Source organism: Thermobia domestica, chromosome 6 (assembly GCF_964235325.1).
Source record: "Thermobia domestica chromosome 6, izTheDome1.hap1.1, whole genome shotgun sequence".
Classification (NCBI taxonomy): domain Eukaryota; kingdom Metazoa; phylum Arthropoda; class Insecta; order Zygentoma; family Lepismatidae; genus Thermobia; species Thermobia domestica.
The window spans coordinates 211,524,057-211,539,269 of record NC_137459.1 but is presented as its reverse complement, the minus strand read 5'-3'; the positions used below and the strand labels follow the sequence as shown (position 1 = coordinate 211,539,269).

The 15,213-nt window shown below is 35.3% G+C and overlaps 1 protein-coding gene across 1 annotated transcript; it reads right to left on the bottom strand.

Annotated features, from left to right (window-relative positions):
• Window positions 1-11,636: 11,636 nt before the first annotated feature.
• LOC145687439 (uncharacterized) lies at window positions 11,637-14,033 on the bottom strand. Its single transcript, XM_081760889.1, has one exon. The coding sequence runs from the start codon at window positions 14,031-14,033 to the stop codon at window positions 11,637-11,639; it is 2,397 nt and encodes a 798-aa protein (XP_081617015.1).
• Between the last annotated feature and the right edge of the window lie 1,180 nt (window positions 14,034-15,213).

The window sequence follows — 15,213 nt, the reverse complement described above, 5'->3', positions numbered from 1 at the left end:
AACAGATTTGTCTTAGTTTGGAGAAATGGTCGGTACAAACACAAGAGAGAGATAATATACAGCAATTCAAGAAATCTTTGTGTAATGTGTAACTCGTACGATGTTTTATGTTTTCAAATTACAAAATTCAAAAGTTGAATAGAGAAATAACGGCCCTTTTCTGAAATAGTTAAAGACAACTGGCATATCTACAGAAAATTTGAAATCAGATAGCAAAAGTCACACGTTTCGATAGCTTGCAGTTTCTACGTGCTCATTGTTAACACATTTAAGATACGATCACGAAAACCATAACGGAGCAGACACGCATATATAAAATCAACAACTATTAATGATATCGTATACCACCGGCCACAACAAATTCAAATGCCTACTTTTACGCTTCTCTGTTTATGATAAAATCTTACAAAGGAATACTAAATATGAACCTGTAATTAATTATTCTTCCTACCATTCAACTATAGTGCCGGTGTTGTTCTTTACTTTTATATACTTTGTACCTATAACACAAAATAAATTGTGAGGCAAAGTGACGTGAGAAATGTGAACACTGCCTGTCAGCGTTGATAATGTGTTCAATAATGTTAACGTAAACCTCACTATGCTCTTAATATTATATGTTTTGCTTTCATTTTCTTTAAGTTAAGGAAAACCGAGAAGGGGGAAAGAAAATCCTAGGATAGATTTACCCCCCGGTATATGTTCACTGATGTAAAGGTACACCTCACTCTGGTATTAATGTTTTATGTTTTGTCTTCATTTTCTTTCGGTATAAGCAAAACCGACAGGGGGGTTAGAAAATCCTAGGATAGATTAACCCCCCGGTATATGTTCACTGATGTAGAGGTACACTTCACTATGTTATTAATGTTATATGTTTTGTCTTCATTTTCTTTGAGTATAAGAAAATCCGACAGGGGGTAAGAATATCCTAGGATAGATTTACCCCCCGGTATATGTTCACTGATGTATATGTACACCTCACTATGGTATTAATATTATATGTTTTGTTTTCATTTTCTTTGAGTATAAGAAAAACCGACAGAGGGGTAAGAATATCCTAAGATAGATTTACCCCCCCGGTATATGTTCACTGATGTAGATGTACACCTCACTATGGTATTGATGTTATATGTTTTGTCTTCATTTTCTTTGAGTATAAGAAAAACCGACGGGGGGTAAGAATATCCTAGGATATATTTACCCCCTGGTATAGGTTTACTGATGTTGATGTACACCTCACTATGGTATTAATATTGTATGTTTTGTCTTCATTCTCTTTGATTTTAAGAAAAATCGACAGGGGGTAAGAAAATTCTAGGATAGATTTACCCCCCGGTATATGTTCACTGATGTACATGTACACCTCACTATGGTATTAATATTGTATGTATTGTCTTCATTTTCTTTGAGTATAAGAAAAATCGACAGGGGGTAAGAAAATTCTAGGATAGATTTACCCCCCGGTATATGTTCACTGATGTAGATGTACACCTCACTATGGTATTAATGTTATATGTTTTGTCTTCATTTTCTTTAAGTATAAGAAAAACCGACAGGGGGTAAGAATATCCTAGGATAGATTTACCCCCCGGTATATGTTTACTGATGTAGATGTACACCTCACTATGGTATTAATATTGTATGTTTTGTCTTCATTTTCTTTCAGTATAAGAAAAACCGACAGGGGGTAAGAAAATCTTAGGATAGATTTACCCCCCGATACATGTTCACTGATGTACAGGTACACCTCAGTATGGTATTAATGTTTTATGTTTTGTCTTCGTTTTCTTTCAGTATAAGAAAAACCGACAAGGGGAAAGAATATCCTAGGATAGATTTACCCCCCGGTGTATGTTCACTGATGTAGATGTACACCTTACTATGGTATTAATATTGTACGTTTTGTCTTCATTTTCTTTGAGTATAAGAAAAACCGACAGGGGGTAAGAATATCCTAGGATAGATTAACCCCCCGGTATATGTTCACTGATGTAAAGGTACACCTCACTCTGGTATTAATGTTTTATGTTTTGTCTTCATTTTCTTTCGGTATAAGCAAAACCGACAGGGGGGTTAGAAAATCCTAGGATAGATTAACCCCCCGGTATATGTTCACTGATGTAGAGGTACACTTCACTATGTTATTAATGTTATATGTTTTGTCTTCATTTTCTTTAAGTATAAGAAAATCCGACAGGGGGTAAGAATATCCTAGGATAGATTTACCCCCCGGTATATGTTAACTGATGTATATGTACACCTCACTATGGTATTAATATTATATGTTTTGTTTTCATTTTCTTTGAGTATAAGAAAAACCGACAGAGGGGTAAGAATATCCTAGGATAGATTTACCCCCCGGTATATGTTCACTGATGTAGATGTACACCTCACTATGGTATTGATGTTATATGTTTTGTCTTCATTTTCTTTGAGTATAAGAAAAACCGACGGGGGGTAAGAATATCCTAGGATAGATTTACCCCCTGGTATAGGTTTACTGATGTTGATGTACACCTCACTATGGTATTAATATTGTATGTTTTGTCTTCATTCTCTTTGATTGTAAGAAAAACCGACAGGGGGGTAAGAATATAATAGGATAGATTTACCCCCCGGTATATGTTAACTGATGTATATGTACACCTCACTATGGTATTAATATTATATGTTTTGTTTTCATTTTCTTTGAGTATAAGAAAAACCGACAGAGGGGTAAGAATATCCTAGGATAGATTTACCCCCCGGTATATGTTCACTGATGTAGATGTACACCTCACTATGGTATTGATGTTATATGTTTTGTCTTCATTTTCTTTGAGTATAAGAAAAACCGACGGGGGGTAAGAATATCCTAGGATAGATTTACCCCCTGGTATAGGTTTACTGATGTTGATGTACACCTCACTATGGTATTAATATTGTATGTTTTGTCTTCATTTTCTTTGAGTTTAAGACAAACCGACAGGGGAGTAAGAATATCCTAGGATAGATTTACCCCCTATTGTGAGTGAACATTTTTTTCTTTTGTGAATAAGATTCATCGAAAAATTATATTGTTGTCTCTTTTGGCGAAGTTTTACCTTGGGGTATATCTGTCCTGGGATAGTTTTACCGGGGGTATATCGGTCCTAGGATAGTTTTACGGGGGGGTATATCTGTCCTAGGATAGTTTCACCGGGGAGTATATTTATCTGTGGGACTATTTAACGGGGATTTACATTTGTCCTAGGATTTTTTACCGGGGGTACGTTTGTCCCAGGACTGTTTAACCGGGGGTATATCTATCCTAGTACTTTTTTACCAGGGGGTATATTTTCCGGGAGGTACGTCTATCCCGTTACACCGGCGCCATTGATTTATACGTGATGTTACTTCGAAAGAACTTCTCTGATTTCATTGTCCGGTTAATAATTTTTGAAAATGCTAATTATTGTTATGCAGTAATTTATTTGTAGATATTAAAAATGCAAAATTCGATAACACATAAACGAGTTGGAAAACTTATCCGAACTAAGCGTATTTCTCTTTAGATTGAACATATAAGTGAAGGTTCGTGATTTGTTTAATATTTGTGAAACTTTATACATTCAGACACAAGCCGAAAATTGGAAAATTTGGTGTGAATAAACAACAATTTAAAAATGCACAAAATTAACGGTTAATAACATATATAGAACCATTAACAAAAATTAACTCTGTAACTCGTTTTCTCCATTCATTTTTCTCGCTTTATTTTCAGGATTACTTCATCACTGATTTTCTCGCGGGAGATTATCTTTCATTTAGCAACATCCAAATGGAGCTCAGCCTTGTAAATTAAACATTTTAAAAAGAATAAATGGCCAAAGTGGGAATCGAACCGGGGCCACCAGACTAGAACACTACAACTCTAATCACTCATCTAATGCGATACTTCCTTCGGATCATCTAAATAAAGAACCTTTCCTGTTCGTTCAAAACAGCAGCTTGTTAATTAATTCATTGGCAAAACACAGGGCATATGTAATTGACTCGGAGGGCATTATATCACTGTATTCAAAAAATTAACATTACAGATTTTTTTTAAAAAAAAGCAAAATACGAAACTCCTTTATTTTGAATCAAATACGGCGGGTGTATTATACTCATAAACAAACTAAAGACAAATCAAGTGGTGCGTAGTAATCGTGGTTAAATGATTGGACCAGAAATCTGAAGGTAGTCGAATCAAATCGGATCCATGAACGACCACTACATTTTTTAACTCGTCGTTACACGCACCCGCGGCAAATTGTCGCAGTTTTCCAAAGACACCTGCACTTTCCTTATTCTAAGACAATAGGGGCTGAGCGGCCGAGTTATCCCCTACCAACCCCACCTCTACCTGACCCTGACCGGTTTTGCCAATCACGCGCATGGTTCTGGAGTGGATGGGTGTGTATTGGTCACCGTGAGCAAATTGCTAACGGCGCGCGTAACCACGTAAAGATTGTTGTGAGCAGGCTGCTAACGGGCGTGTTCTAGTGTTAAGTGTTGTATTTTAAGGGCCGTTTGCTCATTCTTTAAACGTATTGTTTGAAGAGTAGAATAACAGGTGGTACTAGTATCGTACAAAGCTGCAAAGAACAAGTATTTTGTATTGCTTTCCACATGGCAGGTGGACGATGATATTGGTGAAAGTACAGGTGATGCATGGAAACCATCAATTATTTTCTACAACAAAAACAACTGTGGTGTAGAAGTCAGTGACGTCATGCAATAGAGTATAGCGTATCGAGTGTATCAAATCGCTGGCCACTAACAATGTTTTTCTGTGAATTGAATGTTGGTGGAATGAATTCATTTGTTATTTGGAAAGCCAACAACATGGGAGATAATTAATTCAACAAGCCTGCAAGAAAAGACTTCTTGAAATCACTTGGTCAACAGCTTATTATGGATTATGCGCAAAGAAGAATAGCTGCAAATTATCCAATCGCAAGGTCAATAAACGACCGGCTAGTTGAAATTTTCCAACTTCAGCCAATTAGACAAGAACCTCAAGCAGCACCTGATCAGCGAGGTCACAATAGAGTTTGCGGTATCTGCCCTCATCGAAAGAACAGGAAAACTACTGTCTTATGCATCAACTGCAACACTCCGAAATGCAAGGAGCATAAGACCATCATGTACAAACTGCACCGAGCGTGGCCAAGGATCAGCTGTAAGCGATGAAGACGGAGAAGGTGACATATAAGGTCTAAATTTCACTGCACAATGATGTTTTTGTACATTTTTTTGTATTTGTAATAATAAAACGTGTGTCAATATGACGGAGAAAATTTCCTATAGCCCAAATAGCTAATGCGGCAATTTGCTCACAGCGCGTGTTCTGGCGCTACTTTGTAAATCCAAGAGTGCAGCAATATGCTAACGTGGCGTGTTCTCATGTAGTAATAGAAAATTCAAAAACTGTGAAAACATAACCAAAATTTTCTCAAAAACTTTAGGTTAATCTTTTTTAGGTACTGAAAGTATCTATAATAAGCTAAGAAGCCAAAATTTCATAGAATAATTTTTTCACTCTCAATAAAAATGTAAAAATATTGAAATTAACTACCAAAACTTGCATGAGCAAATTGCCGTCATGGCGTGTCCTCATGTTACAATTGGGGGGCGTGTAATGACGTGTTAAACTTTAGAACTTTTAATGGCGAATGGTCGGCGATGACACACGTTTTATTTTATTCTCAAATTTGAATACTTGGATGTTTCAACACTTGAATTATCAAATCTTCAGGAAGAAAAATAGTAACAATAATAATTATTATTATATCATAGAAGATTAAAAGTTAGGAGCTTATTGTCTCCCAGGGCATAACATTAGAACCAGAAATGAAATATTGGGCAAGAATATTTCGGTTTTGTTTAGTGTTGCTCACGAGAAGATGAATTCCTCATCTCGTTTCTGATACAAAATGAACAAAATTGAGACGAGAGTTAACATTTTACACTCAAGACAAGACAAGGCTAACTCAAATTATCGTCTTGCTTTAGGGATGAAAATCGAGATGAGACGAAAAGTATCGTAAACCTTTGTCGTTTTATCTCGATTCTCGAAATAGTGTATCCCATTCTTTAAGTAAAAATTGCTTTGCAGACTGAACCTTAGGATATTTTGTAACTTTGTATTTCAGAGCTCAATGAACTTATTATGGTTTGTGTAAGTATTTTTGTAGCAAAGCTTATATAATTAACTCTCAATATCCCAAAAGTTAGTTTATTGTATGCCTTACTGTTCACTGCTATTAATTTAGTTTTATTACGGTTAACTTCCTCAAAACGTAGAATAGAATACTTTCTACCTGAAACTTCAATGGAACGATTTGGTTTAAAATTTTGGTAGTTGCAGAAGTGTGTCCTGTAGGTCCAGACACCCTCCTGAAATCCAGATTTGTCTGTAAGTGTTGCCTAATTTTAGGGCAACTTTAAAAAGTTTAATACCATTTTTATAATAATAATAACAATAGTTATTATTATTATTATTATTATTATTATTAGTGAAAATTTAAGACCTGACTATTACGTCCTATTGCAATGTAAATAAGTGTACTGAAGTTGATAGGAAAAGAAAAAGAAAGGATAAAAGATAGTGATAGAGAAAGCATAAGAGCAATTAGTCTCCGAAAGGAAATTAGAGAGGAGAGAGAAGATGTCAGCTCCTGGATAACATTAATGTCGAAACTTCGAATGCCTAAACAGAAATTAAGTAGGATTTGTGTTCACCACGATACAATGTAACACGCTTTCCTAGGCTAAAATACTTTGGATTATGTATGCGTTATATTGATATTTTAACAAAATATGCATACCAATATAAAAAAGAATAGTTCCTATTTACACATTTTGGTGGAACGGATAAATATAACGTGTTGGAAATGGCGAACGAAAATATTATTATTTCTAGCAGTAGGAGTAGTAGTGGAAGACGTTCGAAATAATTGCTAGGATACAATAACGTTTCAGACACATTTATGACTCATACTAGACCATAAGTATAACCCTTAGAGGTTGTATTCATGAATTGTTTGCTAAAGACGTTACGTTTTCCACCACAGTACGAATCAAGGTTGTAGATAGACATGTGACGTCAGTTTACTAGTACAGTCCCTGTGAAGAAAGCAGTCTCCACTCTAACTTGTAAGACCGAAATAAATTGAGTATTTTTCATTTTAATACACATCAGAAGTATGAATATTGTTGTTAATATAAAACAACTTTCCTCAGCGAGGATCGAACCTGGGACCCCTGAATCACGAAACGAACACTCACGCCACTACGATAAGACTGCTCTGTTAAGGTAGTGTAAGAAATCACTCATGTATGGAGCAAATTGCACACGTTTACGATAACGACGAAACACACTGATTTCTGTTACGATAAAATACTATTGTCGAGAGACATCAAATTTAAATTTTAAAAAAAAAGAATTAATATTGTAAACTCGGAGAGCGCAAGAGCCAAAAATGACGGAGAGAAACCGTTTTAAAGTTTTCTCCTCGCTGCATACATAGCACGGTGCACACATTTACCAACGTTCGGCGTGGCAAAGTGAGGAAAATCTTTGACTCATGAGTAAAGAGTTTCGGGTTCAAGTCAAACATGTTTTTTTTTTTTGCTTCAACCGATGAAGTACCGGTAGCCATTTGTAACTACAAGTAAAATATTACTTCACTATATGTTTATAATGAATAAAGCAATAGAAATTTCCTAGTCACTTGTAAAATCTTTAAATGTCCCATGTTTATTACGGTAGGAACAAAATTTAATCTATTCCGTAAATATTATTGTTACCGCAGTCGTTGTGTAAAAATGTTCTTGACGCTTCGTGTCTACATCTGTAGACAGTGTGCGAATTACAAGGGGAATGAGGAGTAAATCACCTTTAGTTATAGCAATATCCAATATTAACCCCTAAACTCCTTTGTAATTCGCATACTGTCAACACATGCAAACACAAAGCGTCAAGAACATTTATTACACAATGACTGTCGTAAACAGTGGCGTATTTAAACGGGTCATTTCCAGGTTTACCCCCCCCCCCGAAATGTTATTTACTATAAAAAAGTAAATCAAATATCTTGTAGAATTTTCACATTTCCAGGACTAAAATTGGCAAAGCCCCCAGTAATAAAATCGTAAATACGCCACTGGTCGTAACCATAATACAACTCGTAATATATTTACGGAATAGATTAAGTTTTGTTTGCCAGTTAACATGGAACATAGAAAGATTTTACAAGTGATTAAAAAATTTCTATTCTTTTATTCATTATAAACATACGGTGAATTAATATTTTACTTATAGTTACAAATGCATACTTTATTGGTTGAAGCGAAAAAAAGATGTATGACTCGAACCGAGACACTTTACACATAAGTTACAGATTTTACTCACTCTGCCACACCGTCACTTGGTAAACTCGTGCGTCGTATGATATATGCGGCGAGTAGAAAACTTTAAGACGGTTTTTCTCCGTTATTTTTCGCCATTGCGCTCTTCCAGTTTGTAATATTAACTCTTTAAATGAGCACTACCACCTCGCAAAAACGGCTCCGAAGTTCACTTACTGAACTTTGCCTTATCCTTCTTAAAGATACTCATCTCAGTTAAGTAAACAGATACAAATGAAAAAGGAAGGATAATGGAGATCTTGAAAGTAAAACGTAGAAAAATTAACCTGTGTTCAGAACAATATATTTTTAAGAACGCTCGACCCTAGCAATAGGAGCCAAATACTCGGTTCTCATTAGTTGAATTTACCTATTTCTCGCCACCTACCATAAATATAGCAGAAATAAACTACCTACTGCTGTCGGTCTTCTTGACCGAGACTCCTAGTACAACTGGTTAGTAATTGTAATTCCTTTTGGCGTGGGTTCAAACCCGCCTCAGATAAACTTTCTTAATTTCTATATTTTATTTTTTATGAAGTTTCCAAAACACGATATCCATTAAAATATGATAAATAATACGGTACTCAAAAAAGTGCTAATAAAACTCCAACTGACCAAAGTAGTGTATATATTTTAAGATTATATATATGTGTTACAGTTTCGGCTATGTAACATAGCCTTCCTCAGACACATTATGAGAGAAATATCAAATTTTCACAGCTTATATAAAACTGAAAGCAAGACACGCCCACTTACTCTTTACAAAATGTAAACTTTTAATTGACTCTAAAAACTAAATTTTTAGTTACTGTAGTCACTTTCTCTCTTTGCGCACCTGTTATTATGAAACTTGTAATTAGGTGTTTGTGACTTACACTTTCTATTCGCTATGGCCATCTGCTGTTTTCCATAGTATACCTGCTCCAACAGCTCTTGTTGATACTTTTAATTATTTCTTTCTATTTCTTTTCCAATAATTCATGTATCACAAGTCCACGAGTCCAATTCATCAACCTCTCCTTCCCATATTTCTTATTCCACTGGGTTTCTTTCCACTTTCTTATCACACTCATTTTCTCCCTTTCTAATCCTTTTATTCCTTACCAATCTATCTCATGTCCAGTTTCTTTAATGTGTTTATATATTGCGTTATTCTCTCTTTTTAGTCTGGCATCGTCCTTATGTTGTTTTATCCTTTGTTCTAATCTTTCCTGTTTCCCCTATGTACTTCATATCGCAGTGTTTACATTTAACCTGGTACACTACTCCTTCCTCTTCTGATCTTATCTACTTTTCTTTTTCTTTCTTTTCTCTCTCACTAATTTTGCTAACTCCTTTCCTGCAAGTTTTAATCCCTTCCTTTCTTAACAGGTTCTTCAGGATCTCCGTTTTCTCTCCTAAACTTTCAATGCCAAACCATTTTTCCTTCTTTCTCTGCTTCTTCCTCTTTTCTTCCTCTTTTTTCTTTCTTCTAAATCTTCTCTAAATCTTTAATAACTGGTACAGTATTTTTTTTTGTCTTTTTCCTTCTTTATTCTTCGTTTCTAGCCTAATCCTTTTACCTTCGTCCTCAACAGTGGCGGCGTAAGGGCGGGGCGAGCGGTGCCCCCGCCCCGGGCCCCGCTTTGTGGGGGCCCCGACGGTAGGTAAAAAATAATTTCTAAGGAACCTTGTTAGCATAAGCAATCAAGGTTTATAATCCACACCTTCCCTAAATCTAATGCAATTAATTGTCAATCAATATTACCTCAAATAACGGATGAAATAACAGAAATATCTGTCTAATATAGCTAATCAGTGCTGGATTTCCGTATAAGCTAAACAAACTAAGCTTCCGGCCTCACTCTCTTGGGGACCCGAAAGAAATTTAAAGAAAAAATTTTGAATGAGGATTAAAAAATAAATAAAATAAAAGTTCCATTATCTTGAAGGCTCCCAGAGAAATTTAAAGGAAAAAGCTCTGAATATAGGTGAAAAATAAAGTAAATGTTTCATAATCTTGGGGGCCCCAAAGAATTTTAAAGGAAAAGGCTGGATGCAGGCGAAAAAATAAAACACGCGTTTCACTTTCCTGCCCCCCCCCCCTCCCAAGAAAATTTTAAAAAAATAGAAGTCGAATGTAGGTGAAAAATAAATAAAACAAAAGTTTTACTCTCTTCGGACCCCAAAGAAATTTAAATGAAAAAATATATGTGGATTAAAATATGAATAAAATAAGTTTCATTCTTTTCAATAACCTCAGAGAAATTTAAAGGAAAAGCTGAGTGTAGATTAAAATATATTGAAAGTCAAAGTATATTGTGTTATTTACATTCTAAAGTCTTATGATGCAAGTAATGGGGCCCCGTCTGCTAGTCTGCTTCCTAAACTATCACTGTTTATTTATTTATTTATTTATTCATATATCAATTCAAGAGAAGGGTAGAAAGAAGAGATCATGAAATGAAATGAAATGAAAATGTCTTTATTGAAGCGGGCGAGGTTCAGCCATGGCTGCTCTACCACCTAACCCTTGTCAAAAGAATACAATATTAAACATTACACATCAAAAGAAACAGAAAAAAACAACAAAAAAAAATACAAGTAAAAGAATAAATCAGAAAATAAACAAGTGACATATGCAATAAAAAGTATCGGTATTGTTGGATTTAGCTAAGCTGTTACATAAAACTGTACATGTCGTAAGTGCCAGAGGCCAGTCGCTGGGATTTCATCAAATGTGATTTTAATGAATTTCGAAATGAATTAAATGACTTTATTTCCGTGAGAGCTTTTGGTATCGCATTCCATACTCTCGGACCTGCTCTAGAAAATGATCCTTGCACTATCTTCAGTTTAGGTCTTTGTACATTGAATTTCTCACTGTCACGCGTAACGTGAGAGTGAATTTGTGACCGTTTTGTAAATTTACAATATAAATATTGTGGGGATTGAGTTTTAAGGATTTTATATATCAGACAACTATAGCGTCGGTATCTTCTTCTCGACATTGTTAAAATGTCGTTTCTATTTAGCACTGGTAGGATATGTTCCGATTTCTTTAAGTTAAAGGCAAACCTAATGCACGAGTTCTGTATTTTCTGTATAGTTTTAGAATTGTAAACACAGAGAGATTGTCCATATACAGCGTCACAGTAGTCTAATAACGGTAAAACAAGAACTTGTATGAGATATAATTTCATAGACTGAGATAGAAAGTCTTTGGCTTTGTAAAGTCAACGTAATAAAGTAATAGCTTTATTACACTGAGTAGATATATGATTATTATAGTTTAGTTCCTTATCCAATATGAGTCCTAAGCTTTTCACATGGGTAGAGTAAGAAATATAAGTGTCCATAATTTTTATTTTTAGATCCGCTGCCTTGATTTTACTCAACTGTTGTGAGGTTCCTATAATCGTAAATGTACACTTACTTGGGTTGATGGCAAGACCGTTATCAGTACACCATTCAGATACAGAGGTCAAATCTCTATTAACAAGTTCTACAGTTTGTTTAATATTTTGTGGTGATGACATGATGCAAAGTTGTGTGTCATCCGCGTAGCAATGCACAGTAGAGTATTTAATGGAATCTATGAGGTCAGCAATGTAAATAGAAAATAAAAGGGGATCCAAGATTGATCCTTGAGGTACTCCTTTGTTTATAACGAGTGACGAAGATAAGGGATTTTGAGCTGTCCTAAGATATACTTGTTGCTTCCTGCCTAGTAAGTAGCTTTCAATCCAGTTTATGACGGTATCAGAAAATTTATAATACCTTAGTTTAGCCAACAACAGGTTATGATTAACTAGATCGAAGGCCTTGGTTAGGTCTAAGAGGACTATGATTGCAACTTGAGAGTTATCAACTGCGTTTAATATCCTATCTGTTACCTCGAGCATCGCACTGACAGTACTATGATGCTTACGGAAACCGGATTGAATAATAGGGATAATATTATGATTTACATAGTCGTATAATTGCTGGTTTACTAATTTTTCTACGATCTTTGACATTATTGGTAAGATACTAATTGGACGTAGCTCGTTTAAGGAAGTTACGCGGGGTTTCTTTGGTAGCGGTATTACTTTTGCTGTTTTCCAGGCAGTAGGAAAGCAGCCGTTAACTAGTGAATAATTAATTATTTTCGTTAGAGGTGATAGTATGAATGGCAACGCTAATTTGATCATTTTAGTGCTTATTGCATCAAGGCCAGCTGAGTTAGATTTTATGCTGTGTACCGCCTTTCTCACATCGGATTCATTTATTGGGTTGAATAGAAATGTTGTCTGTAGCTGTGGATGTTTTTTAGACAGAAATTTCTTAGTTTGATTGTCAACTCTCTGAGAATTAATAGGAGGCAAACCAGGAAGACTGACGAAATGATCATTAATAACATCTGGATCATTGATTTCACTGGAAAGTGCTACATCATTGTTCCTGTTACAAAGACCCAGCTCTTGTATCACTTTCCATTTGTCTTTAACTGCAGTGCAGTTTTTAATACGATAAGAGAAGTAAGCAATTTTTTCTTGTCGAACCACTGACGTTGTAAAGTTCCTAAGCCTTTTAAAATCTTCCCAATCTTGTTGGGTTTTGGTACGCTTGAACTTGAGATGTGCTCGATCACGCAATTTCATTAATAGCTTGGTATTACTTGAGAGATATGGGAGTTTAGTTTTAGAAAGCTTGATCTTTTTAATAGGAGCATGTACATCGAATATATGTGTTAATGCGTCCTGTACAAAGGAAACCTTACCGTCTATTGTTTCAAATGGCTCAATGTTTTCCCAGTGTATGTATTGAGCATCGCTAAAGAAAAGATATTCATCAAAACTACCATAATCTCGACAGCTAAGAATTTCAGGTTTCGGGCTAGGCGGTTTATTAATATCAAGAACCATGTATATAACACAGTGATCAGAATTTCCAATAGGGGGACTAACACCATGCAACGCCAGTCTGTCTCTGTTATCAGTAACAATAACATCTAACAAAGATTCACTTGTTTCAGTCATCCTAGTAGGCTCATTAATTATTTGAATAAGATTTAACCTATTTAATATTGAGTTTAAATATACCGTTTCAGGTTTGTTTATGGAAGTTTGGTCACAGTTCAGGTCGCCAATTAAATACAGAGAATCGACCTGTGGATAGAGCTCGATGACAATATCTTCAATAATTGATAGTGAAGTATACGATATATTGGGTGAACTGTATAATGCAGCAAAACCTATTGAATAAGAGTTTATTTTTACAGTAAAGTTAAGAAATTCTATGATTGGTCTCTCTAATCCGTCACCAGAGCTGGATGCAAAAGTCATAAGTTCTAGGTTTTTAAGATAATATACTACTATCCCCCCACCCCTGCCCATGTCTTGTCGTAAAACGGAATACCCTTGTACATCAATTTGTTCAGTATTAGCAGGTTTATCTAACCATGATTCAGTTACAATAAATATAGCACATTCATTCGTAGCGATAAGAGATCTTACTTCATCAATTTTTGGAAGAAGTGAGCGAACATTAGCATTTCTTTTGACATCTGCAGGTATTGTGCATACCACAGCACGGTTTCTGTTAATAACAGAGAGGTCAAGAATATGAGAATGTCCAGTAGAGTTACCCATAGTCGTACCCATAGTTACATTTATGACATACCGTACGTATTATGTATATTACAATATCTAACCCAGTGATTATCCTCCTGGCACTTACCTCAGATATGAGACAGAAGTTTGTAGGATATTTTGAACTTCTTACAATTTCCCGAGAATTTATACTTAGTAAGCTTAAGACACAATAAAACCATTTAAACGATATTACATAGTAAGAACGTGAAAAGCACTAATGAGACATTTTGTGAGTATCCACAGTACAGTTGCAGTCAGGCTGCAAATGAACAAGGGCTTCCATCGGTGGCTTGGATTGAGAAAAGGGGCACAGATCATGGAAACCACAAGCAACAAAACTATAACAACACTATAACACTAGATACAATGCAACACACTCACTAAATAAAGAATATAAGCACACAACGTTTAAAATATTCACTATATATGAAACACGCTCCAGTTTATTGTCCATTTTCGAGCAAACATCATCGTAATAATGTTTTAAGCATGATTGTCTGCACATAATGAATATTAAAGAGTAAGTTATTTTGCACAGAAAGTTGCTGGTAATAAAAGCAGTCAAAACGAGATAATGTACAAAGGGGGAGTCAGTTCTTACACACAGAGGTAGTACTTCTGCCTTGCACTTTATAAGAAGGACGGCACTAACCATTGGTTAAAAAATATTAGTGAAATAAAAATATAATAATAATAGAAAGAAACATAAAAGCACTTCCCAGTTTTGTTCTTCTGTGTAATTACACCGACTGAAGTTCCTTAGCTGTGGTTATGAAATGCTTTACCTTGTCTTTTATGATGACGATTTTCCCATCCTGTGTATATACGTTCCTTGTACCGAATTTCGTTGTCGCCATCTTAAGGAGTTGTAATCTTGACTGGCACAGATCTTCTCTTATGGTGATTCCGCTGGATTTTAGTTTCCTTTTGTTTTTGATGACCAAAGCTCTGCTTCTGTAGCTCGTGAACTTAACAATAATAGGCCTTGTTTTGCCACGAACTTTAGGACCAATTCTATGAAATCTGCAGATATTCGTAGGCTCAAGTTTAATTCCTAGTTTAGTCTCGAAGACTGACAAGGAAACGTTATCTGTATTTTCTTGTTCTTTTTCAGGCACTCCGAAAATTCTTATACTATTTCTTCTTTGGTATTGTTCAAGTTCAACTACACTTTCTT

Bases quoted from the DNA above. Each gene is read 5' to 3' on its own strand.
- LOC145687439 (XM_081760889.1), bottom strand. From the start codon at position 14,033: ATGGGTAACTCTACTGGACATTCTCATATTCTTGACCTCTCTGTTATT.